The 16668-nt window shown below is 37.3% G+C and overlaps 1 protein-coding gene across 12 annotated transcripts in view; it reads left to right on the top strand.

The window, feature by feature from the left end:
- VEZT (vezatin, adherens junctions transmembrane protein) overlaps positions 1–16099 on the top strand; it is a 67603-nt gene extending 51504 nt beyond the window's left edge. For 10 of the 12 annotated variants that reach the window (XM_043446378.1, XM_043446377.1, XM_043446379.1 and 7 more), the window contains 5 exons: positions 2959–3290; positions 5604–5797; positions 9071–9171; positions 11452–11659; positions 15071–16099. In XM_043446378.1, the coding sequence (XP_043302313.1) occupies positions 2959–3290; positions 5604–5797; positions 9071–9171; positions 11452–11659; positions 15071–15585 (1350 nt within the window). In that variant the 3' untranslated portion in view covers positions 15586–16099. Of the gene's footprint in view, positions 1–2958; positions 3291–5603; positions 5798–9070; positions 9172–11451; positions 11660–14003 lie in introns of all 12 variants that reach the window. The other 2 variants (XM_043446388.1, XM_043446387.1) reach the window with 1 other exon arrangement.
- Positions 16100–16668: the final 569 nt, after the last annotated feature.

Genomic DNA, 16668 nt, shown 5'->3' with positions numbered 1-16668 from the left:
GGACTTAGAAAAGGCAGAGGAACCAGAGATCAAATTGCCAACATCAGTTGGATCATCGAAAAAGCAAGAGAATTTCAGAAAAACATCTACTTCTGCTTTATTGACTATGCTGAAGACTTTGACTGTGTGGATCACAACTAACTGGAAAGTTCTTCAAGAGATGGGAATACCAGACCACCTGACCTGCCTCCTGAGAAATCTGTATGCAGGTCAGGAAGCAACAATTAGAACTGAACATGGAACAACAGACTGGTTCCAAATTGGGAAAGGAGTACGTCAAGGCTGTATATTATCACCCTGCTGATTTAACTTATATGCAGAGTACATCATGAGAAATACTGGGCTGGAGTCCAGCACAAGCTGGAATCAAGATTGCTGGGAGAAATATCAATAACCTCAGATGTGCAGATGACACCATCCTTATGGCAGAAAGCAAAGAAGAACTAGAGAGCCTCTTGATGAAAGAAGAGAGTGAAAAAATTGGCTTAAATCTCAACATTCAGAAAACTAAGATCCTGGCATCTGGTCCCATCACTTCATGGCAAATAGATGGGGAAACAGTGGACACAGTGCCAGACTTTGTCTTTGCGGGGCTCCAAAATCACTGCAGATGGTGATTGCAGCCATGAAATTAAAAGATGCTTGCTCCTTGGAAGAAAAGCTGTGACCAACCTAGACAGCATGTTGAAAAGCAGAGACATTACTTTGCCAACAAAGGTCCGTGTAATCAAAGCTCTGGTTTTTCCAGTAGTCATGTATGGATGTGAGAGTTGTACTATAAAGAAAGCTGAGCACCAAAGAATTGATGCTTTTGAGCTGTGGTGTTGGAGAAGACTCTTGAGAATCCCTTGGACTGCAAGAGGATCCAACCAGTCCATCCTAAAGGAAATCAGTCCTGAATACTCATTGGAAGGACTGATGCTGAAGCTGAAACTCCAATACTTTGGCCACTTGATGTGAAGAACTTACTCATTTGAAAAGACCCTGATGCTGGCAAAGATTGAAGGCGTGAGGAGAAGGGGGCGACAGAGGATGAGATGGTTGGATGGCATCACCAACTTGATGGACATGAGTTTGAGTAAACTCCAGGAGTCGGTGGTGGACAAGGAAGCCTTCAGTCCATGGGGTCGCAAAGAGTCGGACACGACTGAGCGACTGAACTGAACTGAACTGAACTGCCTCTTACCCACTCCTCATTATCTGCAAGGTACCTTGTTAACACCAACCTGCATTATTGCAGTAACCTCCTGTCTTCTGCTCACCTCCCTATTATCTATCAACACAGCAGCCAGAATGATCTTGTTAAAGCTTAACTTGAATCATATAACTAATGCTTAGAAACATTCAGTAGCTCCCCGTTTCTCTTAGAGTAAAAATCCAATTACACAGTCTCCCCCTTGCTTATTGTATCCCTCTGCTTTTCTCTCCTTCCTCTTCCCCTCACATATACACACACAAACGCACATTTGCTGTTCCCCTTCTCTGCTATATCCTCCCCATACCCCGTAAGCCAAGAAACTTATCTTTTACTTGTTAATATCTATTGCCCAACTACTTGAACAAAAGCTCCATCAGGGCAGGGATATTTTTCTATATCCTATAATACTATAACCTATAATACTGCTTGGCACATCATAGATGCTCAGAAAACACTTATTGAATGAACAAATTAAGGGATAAAGAAAAATTGGGGGTGGGGGGGCCACACTGCACAACTTGTGGGATCTTAGTTTCCCAACCAGGGATTGAACCTTGGCCACAGCAGTAAAAGCACAAAAACGGTGCAAGACCACCAGGGAATTTCCAGGAAAATTATTTTAGTGATAAAATTTAATGGTTAGGTCCGACTTCTGCAATAGCATGTATTTATATTTAAGAATTGTTAGTGTATCTTTAGTGATTTGGAATTTTGACCTTGCTTATTAAAAAAAATGTTAATAGTAAAATAGGTTTACATTAAATTACCTTAATTCATTATTTGCATAATTTTAAAATTCATTTAATATACCAGTTTAAATAATGTCCTTTTTCATGTTTATAAAAAACTAGAATCTATATTATCCAAAGTGGTTCAATCCTCTCTGTTATTTGCTAACTCATTTTCACACTAGATTGTATTTGTATGTTTGATATTGTCCTCTTGAACAGAACTATTTCTAGGAATCCTTTGCTGCCAGGATCAAGGTGTATCTTTCAAGAATGGTTGTTGTAGTTTCTCATGCCAGACATTCCTGAGTATGATCACTCTGGAACTGATTTTTATGTTATTTCTTAGCTATTTCCTAGGCCAAAATATTGGTATAATTTTGAACCCCAAACTGGATCCATCAATGACTTATTTCTTTGGACTTATACAGATCCATCATTCATGCTCTCTCCGTTTCTCCTTTGTATACATTTAAAAAAAAATAATTCATCAAAGAACATTCATTTCTAATTAGGTGTGTCTCATTCCATCAGCATTTCTCTTTTAGGACAGAATTACACTTAAATTATAAACTGGTATAAGCTGCTATAGGATCAGAAGTTTGTATGTGCCATGACTACATAATTTGATATAACATGGGCTTCTCAGTTCTCGCTAATGGTAAAGAATCGCTTCCAGTGCAGGAGCCAAAGGAGATGTGGGTTTGATCCCTTGATCTGGAAGATCCCTTGGAGAAGGTCATGGCAAACCACTCCAGTATTCTTGCCTGGAGAATCCCTTGGACAGAGAGGCCTGGTGAGCTACGGTCCATAGGATCACAGGAGTTGGACATGACAAAAGCGACTTAGCATGTATGCATGCATTCTTTGCTACTCTTAGAGTTAGTTCAAACTCTGCTATATTCATTACTTAGGATAAAGTGAAAAGTTTAATCCAGAAGTTAAGATAAATAAATTTGTAGTTTGTTTTGAATATTGGCCAATATTTTTTTATTGATCTTGTTCTTTTTTTCTTTTTTTTTTTCTTTTTAGGTCCTGTTTCAGCTCTGGGTGGCACAGAGTTCAGAGTTCTTTAGGCGGCTAGCCCTGTTACTTTCTACAACAAATTCACCTCCTGGGCTGTTACTTACTCCAGCACTTTTGCCTCATCGTATCTTATCTGATGTGACTCAAGGTCTACCTCATGTTCATTCTGCCTGTTTGGAAGAGCTTAAACGCAGCTATGAGTTCTACCGGTACTTTGAAACTCAGCACCAGTCGGTACCCCAGCGTTTATCCAGAACTCAGCAGAAGTCAAGAGAACTGAGTAATGTTCACACGGCAGTACGCAGCTTGCAGCTGCATCTGAAAGCATTACTGAATGAGTAAGTTTAGAAGCCATGTAAGGAAACACCCCCATGATTAGCAGGCTTCATTCTTGTGCCATTGTGGTTGTTGGCTTGTGTCCTAGCTGAAAAGAAGCAACAAAATTGAGACACGCAGCCTAAAGGATGCTTTCAACCTACAGATGTAATAAACTGATTTGTTAGTACTGTAATTTGGGGGATTCATTTATAGTTTTTACTTTTTTTTTTAGTTTTTACTTTTTTTTATTTCAACAGAAAACCTAGAAAGATAGGACAAAAGCCGTGAAGTATTATTATATGTAGTTGAAGAGTATCATATTGCTGTTTTTCTGAATAAGAGGTTTGGACATTTTTCTATAGCATAGAACAAGTTTTTTGGCCCCACTTGAATAGTAAAATGTAGGATCCATAGTTTATATTTGTTGATCTTCTACTTCGCATGGTATTGTTAGTCCTGCACCTTAGTAAAATGCAGTGTCCAGTCATTTCAGTGAAATTTTTCTATAACAGATACTCATAGTATAGGACTGGATCAATGAATGAGTTGGTTCATGTTGTGTTGTAATCAGGGGAAGGTCAGAGGAATTTAATGAGTTGAGAAGATTGTAGGTGATGTACTTGATCCTGGATACCAAGCAAGATGTGGAAGGGGGAGGGCAGCAGTTGATTTTCAAAGATAAGAAAATGCATCAAAAGGACTTGAAGTCTCAGTGAAATCAAAAGGCTAATTTACCAGAGTAAAGAAGGATGTGATGTACACAGATAGGAAATTAAGGTCAGAAAGACATTTTAAAAAGATAAGTTATTAACCATCAATTCAAGGTCTGAGATAGGTATATAATACTATGAAAAGGTTGAGGCATAGGGAACAATTAAGGAACTATGAGGCGGCGATGTTCCGTTGGTCTGTTGTTGCTGCTCTAAGAAAGCTATTTCCCACTGGGAATATGGGGGAGAAGGCTGTCCATTTGAGTGGGTGGCAAAAGGTGGATCATCATGAGAGGAAAACAAGATTTCAGTGGATTTCAGGGTGTGGTAGGCAAACCAGGGTCTATCAAGAATTAATGGTTGGCAATGGAATCAGAAATGTACAGGGTGTAATAAAATGCATTAGCATGAAGAAGATGCTTTGGGAAGAAAAAGTACTACACTGGATGGACATGAAAATGACAAAGAAGGGCTTTGTACCTTAGCCAGGGATTAAGGAAAATACATGGGAGATATGTTTCCTGATAAAAAATGAAAGATTTCATGTATGCTACTGTTATCACCCTTCAAAATACTTTAATTAGAGAGCAGTCCAGTCACAAAGCATCACATCTGATTTGCTCTTTAGCACTGCCACACACAGCTTTGAAAAGTGTTATCTAAAACCTTACTGCGCTTCATTCCTCCCTCTGGCTTGTCCCATTTGCCGTTCCCACTCTCACTTGCCTACAGGAGGACATTAACTCTGTAAGTGTTATCCTGGTCTGTGGTGTGCCTGCTGCCAGATGAATGTTTCTGAGCCTTATATTTGCTTTCTTACTTATCTGAAAAATTTCCCTGGATTTGGAGTGAGTGTAGCAGCTTAGACTGAAGTCTGTATAAAACATTTTGCAGAAAGGGTTTGCTGTAAACTGACTGCAGTCTGCTCTTTATTTCTCACTCCTTTACCTCAGGCCAGCCAAACTGTATGAAGGCTATTTCCCATACCATCTAGAATGACCTCCTTCATCTTCTGTACGTGCTCAGGTTTTCTCCATCCTTCAGTACTACCTCAGAAGTACCTCTTCCTTAGCACAGTAACTTGCTCCTCTTCTGAATTATTTTAACCCCAGCTTTCTCTGTCATTTTGTTCCTGAATGTAACCCAGCTTTACCGTTTACCAGCTGTATGACCTGGGCAAGTTTCTTCAACTCTCTACACCTAATTTTTCATCTTTAAATTGGAAATAAAATGTTAGTTTTAATTTTTTATAATATTATATTTGTATCACTTCTCTGATGTGATTTAAGTTTCTTATAAGTAGGAAATAGGTTTAACTTATCTTTTTAGTTTGTAAAAATGCCTAGTATATATGCAAGAAATATTTGTTGAAGAAATATATGATACTGTTTATAAACTTTTTTTAAAACTGATAAAATGTATATAATGTAAAATTTACCACTTAACCATTTTTAAGCTACAGGTAAGTGGCATTAAGTACATATATATTGTTGTGCAACCATCACCACCTACCACATTCAGAACTTTTTTTCATCTTACAAACTTTTTTTAAAATAAACTTTGTGAATTATACATTTTGTTTCATAGTTTAGAAATCTGTTTCTGTTTTTCTTTATTACTCAGGGTAATAATTCTTGAGGATGAACTTGAAAAGCTTGTCTGTACTAAAGAAACACAAGAACTAGTGTCAGAAGCTTATCAAATCCTAGAACAGAAATTAAAGTTAATTCAGCCCCATGTTCAAGCAAGCAACAATTGCTGGGAAGAGGCCATTTCTCAAGTGGACAAATTGCTGCGAAGAAATACAGATAAAAAAGGTACCTATGAGACAGTTCCTTTGCATACACTTGGCAGACGTCCTTACTCCCCAGCAGGGCTTTATCACGTTTACTTCTTGTCTCCATGATAAAACTGACTTGATAAAATTTCCTAGTTGTCTAAAAAAAAAAAGGTGAACTTATATGTGCAAATTGACACTGAATATAAAGTGTTGGCTCTTATTTTTGTAAATAAAAAATGAATATGATTTGAAGTTTCCCTGAATCATATAGTTCCTTTTTTAAAATTTTAATTAAAAAAATAGATTTTAATAGTATTATTCAATTATTAGAAATTCCAGAAACTCTTTTCCAGTTAGGGTAATAATGAGTTTTGATAGTCAGGGACCAGAAATTGAATTTACTTTTAAGATAAAATACTTCGTTAACTTCACTAATTTAATTGTAAATGTTTGGCATATTTATCTTTAAACTTGTGCTGTAAGTCAATACCATGTTTATTCCTTGGAACTTTATTATGATGTTAAGAGGGAGGGGACATATGTACACCTATGGCTGATCATGTTGATGTTTGACAGAAAACAACAAAATTCTGTAAAGCAATTATCCTTCAATTAAAAAATAAAAAATTGTATTGTTGCCAAAGGTGAGTAATGCTTTATCATCCTGTTAAGTCATTGTTTTGTTTATAGCTAGATCTGTAATACTTTGTTTACTGTCTTGAGCAGACTGAACAAGTCCTTAGATAGTGAAAGTATTAGCATTTTTCAAAGGAAATGTAAACAAGCTAATTACTGATATACTATCTGTAGATTTCCTCAAATATAAACGGTGAATAATTCTTTCTCCAAAAGATAGATTTGCCAAGGGTTTTTAATATGTGCAAATATTTATGCATATTAAACTTTTTTAGATGACAACTCTTGAGCTTTCGGGTGTGTTTTTTATAAATAGAAACACTCAGGAGACCAGTGGGTGTTAGATGCATCCCACTCATGCCTCGCTTAGCATACCATAAGATACTGAATCTTAGTCGCTTGAACATGATTGTTAAAGCAGTCTCAATTCATTGGGCAGGTGAGAAGTCATTTCTTGATATGCTCATAGGTGGTAATGATATGAACTAAGGTACAAGTATTCAGAAACTTTTCTCACTAAAATGCCCATCATAGCCTTGGATACACAACTTGAAATAAAATTGTTGGTTTAAATTTTTTAAGAAACAGGTGCTTTAGTTAGCTATATCTTTTTATTTTAATTATTTCAAAATTATAGGACACAAGAATAATTTTAAGTACCCCTTAATTCCAGATTCCCCAGTTTTTTACATTCTACCACATTTGTGTGTGTATTGTCTATAAATTCTCTTGGTGGTATTATTCTAAACCATTTGAGTTAAGAAACAGACATGAAATCCCATTGCCCCTAAGTACTTCTGTTCATATTTTTAAAAATCAGACATTCTTCTGCATACCCACAGTATACCAGCAGAATCAGGAAATAACCCAAGGTCCTTCAGCTGATGAATACATAAATCGTTACATACATCCATACAAGGGAATACTACTCAAAAATAAAAAAGAAATGAACTACCACTGCTCTGTCAGTAAGATGGAGGATGCACTATGCTAATCAGCAGAGGTTAGGCTCAAATCACTGCATACTGTGTGACTCCATTTATAGGACAGTCTCAAAATGATAAAGTTTAACAGAAATAAGAAACATATCAGTGATTACTAGGAGTTGGATATTGAGGAATAGGGTATAAAGAGGCAGCATTAAATAGATGTTTTGAGATGATAAGACTATCCTGTATGGTAATCAGTGGTAATGGTGATTACATGACTTTATCTAAACTCATAAAATTGTGTATCAAAAAGTGAATAAATTAGCTTAATTGTTTTCACCCACTACTTTTAGCATCCATTGATAGTTCTTGCTTCAATTGAATATTGCTGTGGTGGTTGCCAAATGGTAATTTTCTAATTCCGTTTTCCACCTACACTTACTAGTTGACACTATTTTAAGGTTAAGCATCCCCCTTTCTACTTATTTACACATTTATATTAGTATGGATTCTTATTTTATTCAATAGATCATAATTAGTTACTTTTATTTTATATTGTTGCTCAGGTTGTCCATAGTTCGACCAGAGGGAGCCCATTCAAGGTGGTTCCTATCACCATCATTCTTTGAGCACTTGTTGACTTTGTCTCATACTTTCCTTGCCTCCGGCCCTAACATCTGCCTTGTCTCCAAGAAGCCTCATTCTTTTTAATGGAAAATGACCTTTAGAAACCAAGATCTTAAGTGCTAGGGATGCTCATGGCCTCTGGGATATTACTGCTTTTACCACTTGTCAGTGTACAGAACTGTGGAATACATCTGCAGATACACATGTGTAGGCTATAGTCCATCGGGTCACAAAAGAGTTGCACACAACTGAGCACACACACAACTCAAACATGTACACACACATCTGTCTCTGTTTGTATATCTATCCGTCCATATATGTTATAAGCCACGCGTTCATACCAGTACCTCCAATTCAGTGTCAGTACCACATAGTTTATTCTGGCCTCCCCCTTCTCTGTATTTGTTCTTCCCTTTTGTGATAATGAGTAGCTTGATTGTCATTAGTTTCACTATATTTACTTATTTACGCAGTCTTTTGTATGTAACTAGTCACCTGACACTGGGCTAAGTCACATTTCTGCTGATTATACCCACTGAGAGTTCTCCCCTGCTAGCCTAGATTGCTCTGACCATACCAGCCCACACTAGCCAAGAGTCTCCCCCAACTCTGACCCAAACCATTTATCTGTCAATAGTCTTGAAAGGTAAAAATCTAGAGGCTTAACCCCTACTTCTTTAAAGTAGACAGATAATGATAAAAGAGAGCTGAATATGAGGCTAAATAACCCCGAGATTAGATGTCAAACACTGTTTTTTAATAGTTAATTGAAGTTAAGCTCACGTGAGATAATCTTTTCAATCTTTTACTTATGAAACTCATTTCCAATCCTAATTTCTCCTGAAAATAAAATCGTATAAGTACAGTGCAGAACTGAAGTTTGTTTTTCGTAGGCAAGAGTGATGATGGTGTGACTTGAGTCTGCTTCTATGCCATGAGTAAAGTTGATTGTTCAAGTATTTAGAGTACCTCCTGTGTGCCAAGTACTATGGTAAGGTGAAAAAGGAAGAGATAAAACAGGTTTTCTTCTCCAAGAGTTTATTTAAATTATAAATCTACAGATGGTGCTCTTTATTAACTTTGGTAGATATTCACTCATTTCTGTGTTCCTTTCTAAGGTAAACCTGAAATGGCGTGTGAGAACCCACGCTGCACTGTGGTACCTTTGACACAGCCTCCTCTACACATTGCAGACGAAGATCCAATTCCTGAGGAGCAGGTAAGGATGAAAATGGCTTTTTTTCCCTCTAAAGAGTTTCGTGTACAAACCTTACCTCCCTTTCTCTGTAATTGACATGGGTAGTTGTTGAATTAAAATTATCCAGGATTCGATCCCGGTTTGAGGAGATCCCCTGGAGGAAGGCATGGCACCCCATTTTAGGGCTTCTCAGGTGGTGCTAGTGGTGACGAACCTGCCTGCAAATTCTGGAGTTGTAAGAGACACAGGTTCAATCCCTAGGTCAGGAAGATCCCCTGGAGAAGGAAATGACAACCCACTCCAGTATTCTTGCCTGGAAAATCCCATGGACATAGGAGCCTGGCAGGCTACAGTGTAGAGTCGCAAAGAGTTCGACATGACTGAAGCGACTTAGCACAGAACAGTTGTTGAATAATTGTGCACAATTGTTGAATTTATATTTCTAATGATCTTCAAAAATCACAACACAGTGTATTGAATTTATATCAAATCATTAGTTCTTAGTGCCTTGAATTTTAATCCATTGAATCTACCAGCAGATTTTCCTGTTTATATCTAATTGTCCATTTCTTAAATACTCGAAAGTGATAAAATGCATTAAAAATTAATACATTGGTAAAGGTACCTTCTGGGATGCTGGAAATGTTTTTATCTTGATCAGAGTGGTTCCTAGTATGTGTACATAGGTAAAAATCCTTTACACTTAAGATTTGTGCATTTGAATGCATATATGTATATTATGTGAAAGATATTTGGTTGTGTCTCTTTGCGACCCCATGGACTATAGCCTACCAGGGTCCTCTGTCCATGGAATTCTCCAGGCAAGAATACTGGAATGGGTAGCCATTCCCTTCTCCAGGAGGTCTTCCCAACCCAGGGATTGAACCTGGGTCTCCTGCATTACAGGCAGATTCTTTATCATCTGAGCCACCAGGGAAGCCCAAAAGTGCAGATCGTTGAGATGTATGTTATATCTCACTTTAAAAAATACTTTTTTAGATGATTAAGTTAGATATTGACAACAGATTGCTTATTCTGAAGAAGACTTCTTTTTCTTCTGAAGAAGAGTTCTTTTTCTTCTGAGGAAGGCAGCTTCCTTTTCTTGTTCATTTTGTTTATTCAGTATTCTTAATTACAAAGGGAGACCAACCCTACTTAGTTTTACAAAGAAATTTATTTAAAACCGTTAGCTAGCTGACAGAATATTTCAGAGGGCCAGATAATGAGCTTAAAGCAGGCTGGGGTACACAGCCAAAGTCACTCAAAAGAACTGTTCCAGTGGCAGCGTCACTGCTAAGTCACTGGGTATAGACATTGCCACTACACCCGGTGCCACTACACCATTGCATCATGCTAAATAATGAAAACTATATTCAGAACCTCTACCTCTAGAAACTTGGTCTGCCACCACCCTTGCCGGAATAGGTTCCTTAAAATGCCTGTTTCTTTTATCACAAACTTCTGAATCAGATCTGACCCAGTTACACCTGATTGCTGCTGCTGCTAAGTTGCTTCAGTCGTGTCTGACTCTGTGCGACCCCATAGACGGCAGCCTATCAGGCTCCTCCATCCCTGGGATTCTCCAGGCAAGAACGCTGAAGTGGGTTGCCATTTCCTTCTCCAGTGTGTGAAAGTGAAAAGTGAAAGTGAAGTCGCTCAGTCGTGTCCGACTCTTCGCGACCCCGTGGACTGCAGCCCACCAGGCTCCTCCGTCCATGGGAGTTTCCAGGCAAGAGTACTGGAGTGGGGTGCCATTGCCTTCTCCGTACGCCTGATTAGAGGATCCCAAATAATTTTCCTTAACCATAACTGCAACAGCAGCTGAGTAATAAGGATCCTACCCTTCACCTTAGAAATAAGGAGAACCATCAGATGAGGTGTTCCCTAATCCTAGCAATAGTGTTCAAACTTCCTGAAAAGTCAGAGAGAAACACAAATGTCTACCAAAGAAAGCTAACATACCGGACTACCTCCGTAAACCAACAGCCCCGCTAATTTTGATTGACTTTGACATAGCTAATAGCTTGAGTCTTGACTAGATCTATTGAATGGTATCAGAGTAGAAAAATAATGACTGAAGTTGTTAAACTTTCTTATCCACAACTCCGTTTAATATCAAGTAAGTTTCAGTAGGCTTTCAGTTTATCTGTGTTTGCTTTGTATGCGCAAATTGTGCTTTAGTGACCTATGCCAAGAGTCCTTATTTTTTTTAATCTTGGAGTTCGATAGGTTCAAGTCAGTGGATGCTACTAGAAAACTGTCTGCTTGAAGTACCGTGCTTTTTCTTTTATTCATTTTCAGGAGTTAGAAGCTTATGTAGATGATATTGATATGGACACTGATTTCAGAAAGGATGATTTTTATTACTTGTCTCAAGAAGACAGAGAGAGACAGAAGCGTGAACATGAAGAATCCAAGAGGGTGCTCCAAGAACTGAAATCTGTGCTGGGATTTAAAGCATCAGAGGCAGAAAGGCAGAAGTGGAAGCAGCTTCTGTTTAGTGATCATGGTAAGCACTGACTTCAGAGTAAAAGTTTATTTCAATGTAAGGGATTCTTTTTTCTTGAACTGTAAATCTTAGCCACAGAATTCTTATGGTGTTCATTTTAGGGATCCACTAGTAAGTATAGTACTTTGTCTTTCAGACACAAAATCAATTTGATCAATAAAAGAGTCATTATATAATCCAGTTTGGTCAATAAAAGAGTTACTATATAATCAGATTGGGAATATGAAGTCAGACTTTTTCATCACTCTGTTTTTCTACTAAATTTGTTTCAGTGAGTTCAAGATTCTAAACCCTGTTCTCAATTATAATTTTTAATATAACACAAAATTAACAACAGTTCACTGTTGAAACAAATGAATTAAACACTAGGCCCTTAGCTATATCACTAGGTTACTAAATAATAATTGATTTGAACACTTTAGAAGATGGAAGGCAGAGATGCTTATGTGCACACTGTCTCCATTTTGGATTTGTACAAAAGTGGATGACTGGTAATACCTAAGATTACCCTTGAACCTCTTTATGTAACTACCCTTCTTTTCTTTAGAACTTCATAGGAAGCAGGGGAGGAAGAGAGGGGAAGCTTAGTACTCAACAGTATCATCAAACTAGCTAATTCCTAATTCAAGAATTAATTCCTCTGGATTTCTAAGCAGGTAGAGTGGGACTTCCCTTCTATTTTAGTATATGTGGAGCCTCAAAATCAACTGCCTTCTCTTCCTTTTCTCTTTTTCGCTAGAAATGTATAGATTACTCTGGAAGGTTCCTCATCATTCTCTTTTCTTCTTTGGGGCCCTCCCATCCTCCCTTGTCCAGATATATCCTTCTTCATTTTGTCCTCCTTCTTTCTTCCCATTGATCCCCTTTATAGCCCAGGTCCTTGTAAGGTTGGGCTTCCCTTGTGGTTCTCATGGTAAAGAATCTGCCTGCAATGTAGGAGGTCCGGGTTCAATCCCTGGGTTGGGAAGATCCACTGGAGAAGGGAATGGCTCTCCACTCCAGTATTCTTGCCTGGAGAATTTCATAGACAGAGGAGCCTGGTGGGCTACCATCCATTGGGTTGCAGAGAGTCGGACATGACTGAGCTACTAACACACAGTTATAAGCTTATGCTCACATATTATAATAGCGTCTTAGCTGACTTGCATTTTCAATACCTTTTTCTTCTAAGCTATTCTTGAAGATAGCTGCTAAGCCTTTAGGTTTGCTTCTGTCTATCCTCGAAAACTGATTAGATTTTTCTCAAACAACACATAGATAATAGCTCTCTGTCTTAAAAACCTACAGCAGTTTCCCCTTTTTTATTGTATTTAATATAAACTCCTATTTCTGGTTTCAAGCCTCTCCATCATGAGTCTACCATATTTGATTATATTCCCCACTATTTCTAGTATAGATATCTTCCTCTACTTATATCTAATTACAGTGGTTCTACAAGCTTGCTCTTTTTATTAGTGAAAAGTGTTCATGGTGATCCCTTTCACAGGAATGCTCTCCTCTCCACCAGTCTGTCCTCCATGAGTCCCCTTCTTACTGTTCCAGTCCTGCCACCTCTCCACTCAGTACTACAGAGCCTCATATGCAGGGGACGCTGTTGTGAAATGAAAGGATTTCTTGAGCAACAAAGCAGAGTTCCTGCAACCTGCTTGTCCATATATTGGGCCTTCGTAAATCAGAGATTGGGAGTATTAGGTTTTAGACACTATTGTTTCCTGTTTGTTCTATTTTTTTTGTTGTTTTTGTTTCTGGAATTAAATTACAGTGTTCTTAAATAGGGGCTTTATTATCCCCCACAGTATTCATTTAGAAAATTACTCAATAAGTAGATAGTAAGATATGGTTTACTGTTGAATCCGCGGCACATAGATCAAGAAACAGAAATCCGTATAGTCCTGGAGGTTTCTATTCTAACATAGTGTTAACATACTAGTTCGTTGATGCATTATACAGATTACCCACCCTCATTTAGTTAACAATAATCAGGAATATCAATCAACTTCTAATATGTGTTGCTTTCTTTAAGAATTAACAGATTTATCAGCTAACACTGTACACAAAGTTGTACGCAAAGTCTGAAAATAGCACTGTATATAAACCTGTATCCTTTTTTATTGTTTGGTATTTGTTTCATGTGGCTTTAAAACGATCCCCTTGACAGTATGGGTAACGATGTAACAGTGAGAGAAATGTCTCTTTTTCAGGTATGTGCTTTTGATAGTTTACATTTGAAAAGGCATATGCTAATTTAGTTTATGAAAATAAGTAAAAAGCTGATTCCTTAAAATGCTTTTCCCATGAAAAATTTCAGTACATCTTCCAGAGTTGTTTTCATCTCTGCCTACAGGGGTAAAGTCCGAATGGAATTAGAGAGGGAAATTCTACACTGGAACCTGCTGTGGCCATTTTTTTCTGTTGTTGCTGCTTCTCTAGTGGAGTTACTGCAGCTTAGGGATCTGTTTCTTGGAAATGGACACGTTTTACAAATTATTTTTTAAAATAAACGCCAGATCTTCAAGACGCACTTTTTTTTCTTCCGTCATGCTTCATAACATATTGTATTGTACTAACCCCTCATACTGGGAGGAGAGACTGCATAGCAAGCAACCCACTGCCTACTAACATCAAGAGGGGCTAAATAAAACTTCATTTTCCTTGAAAGGACAACTTCTGCCGTATGGATGTAATATCTGTGTATTATGCTTTGTACAGTAGTTGACATGGAATACAGGTTTTATTTTATTTTATATTTTTCTGTGGCGTTAAAATATGTAGAAGTTATGGCTTTACTGTCATCAGGGTCTTATTAGGTGGTTGACAAGTGAGTTGAATTGTATGTTGTATTTTTTTTCCATGATGTTTTAACTTGTAAATATGTGTGTGTTGATGATGATAGGATTATTACCTGGATTACTCTTAGGTGTTTCATCTATGATACTATCGGTGAAAACCATGCTGCTTATTCTTTATTCAGTGGTTCTCAAAGTTCAATGTGCATCAGAATCCAGCAGAGGGCTTGTAAAACCATAGCCAGTCCTCATTCAGTTTCCGATTTAGTTGGTATGGGGTGGAGCTGAAGAATTTTCATTTCTAAAAAATTCCTAGGTGATGCTGACTGATGCTGTTGGTTCAAGAGCCACACCTTGAAAACACTGCTTTAATGTTTTGAATTAAGAGAATACATGAGGTGTTTTAAAATATTTATCAAAACCCCATCTCATTTCATGTCTTAGGTATTTTATCTCTTACAAAGTTCTCTGGTTTTATAAATTTATTTTGATTTACTAGAAAGTTTTATTTAGCTTTTATTTATTCTTTATAAGAAAAACCTGCTGGGAGTTTAAATTAAAGTTTAAATCATTGCTGGGTTTTTAGTTATTATTTTTCTTTCTTTTTTTTTTTTTTCCTTTGAAGCTGTGTTGAAATCCTTGTCTCCTGTAGACCCAGTGGAACCCATAAGTAATTCAGAACCATCAGTGGATTCAGATATGGGGAAAGTTGGTAAAAATGATACTGAAGAGGAAAATAATAAAACCTCTACAGCTGACAATGAAATAAGTAGTAGGACTGAGTATTTATGTGAATACCCTCTAGATGGTAAAAATAAAGACAATTCTGCAAATGAAGTCTTCTTCCAAGGAGCTGAAGAAAGAGCACATTACCAGTGTGAGCGTGAAGATGAGTCTCCGCAGGCAGATGTAGATGGCCTGGCCCCTGCCCACCCAGCCCCCAGGGTCTCATCACAGCCCTCCATCAAGCAGAGGCTGGCACAGCTACAGCTGTCCCCTGATTTCACTTTCACTGCTGGCCTCGCTGCAGAAGTGGCTGCTAGATCTCTCTCCTTTACCACCATGCAGGAACAGACTTTTGGTGATGAGGAGGAAGAGCAAATAATACAAGAAAATGAAAATGAGGTAGAAGAAAAGTAAGAACCAAGATTTACATGAAGGATTTTAAATTATTCTTTTTTTGTGAAAGTGTTTTAACTTCAAGACTAGATATTCCACTGGAAAGGGAAAATGAATGTAAGTTTACTGTATTTAAAGCTAAGATGTGAATTTATAGGAAGAACCTGGGTTTGAACAACTGATCTGGAAATACTAGTTACCTATAAATGGCAGACCTTTTAGGAGAATGAGAAAGGTAAGGGCTCTCTTGAATAAATTGCTGTTTTATTTGCAGCATGACTGATTGATCTTGGAAACTCTTTAAATATCTTTAATAACAAATGAATTTATCATTTCTTGCCAGAATTTACTACCATAAAATGACTGGGATAATTCTGTTGCAAGAACATTAACATTTAGTAAGGCTCCTTTTTACTGTATTCTCGCAGTTAATAACTGCAGCTATTATGTCAATAACAAGTTGTTTGTATTTTATTTTTGTTTATACCAGTCTTAAAGATACACGTTCTGAATAAAAAAAGTTGAATTCATGAAATTGATGTGTACTGGGGTTTGGAACTAAAATATGGTTTCAAAAGTACTTGGGTTATAACACGTGTCTTTGTTTGTATGTGTATTCAGTATCTTGATTTTAAGATTTCTTAATGATCTTGTAAAGAAAAACATTGCACCTTTTTAGGAATTATCCTTTTAATTTTTTGTGTATTCATCTTTTTCTGTTGTTGCAACTAAAAGAGATGATATCAAAGTGGGATCTCTTTAGTTCAAGGCCTCATCCCCAATTTTATAAAAAAGTTTTTTCTTTTATCAGTTTCCCTAGAGCTAATGGGTGCCATTGACATCAGTAAGTCATGACGCTGCTAATTTCTAGCCTGAAGCTGTACGCTCTCCACATAATAAGATTATGAAACATCCTGTTGACTTCCTGGAAAGCATCCTTATCTCCGTAATACTTTATTTACAAACTACCTCCTAAGAGGTTGCTTTCCAGATTGTCTCAATTTCATCTGTTTTGTGTTGTGACTACATTTTTTAAAGAGTGATATTTTCAAGAGTATATTGTTTTTTACTACCTGTAGCTCCTATGCACTGACATAGTTTACA

This window comes from Cervus canadensis, chromosome 25 (genome assembly GCF_019320065.1).
Source record: "Cervus canadensis isolate Bull #8, Minnesota chromosome 25, ASM1932006v1, whole genome shotgun sequence".
Classification (NCBI taxonomy): domain Eukaryota; kingdom Metazoa; phylum Chordata; class Mammalia; order Artiodactyla; family Cervidae; genus Cervus; species Cervus canadensis.
The sequence above is the reverse complement of the archived record's forward strand: the minus strand, read 5'-3'. Positions and strand labels throughout refer to the sequence as shown.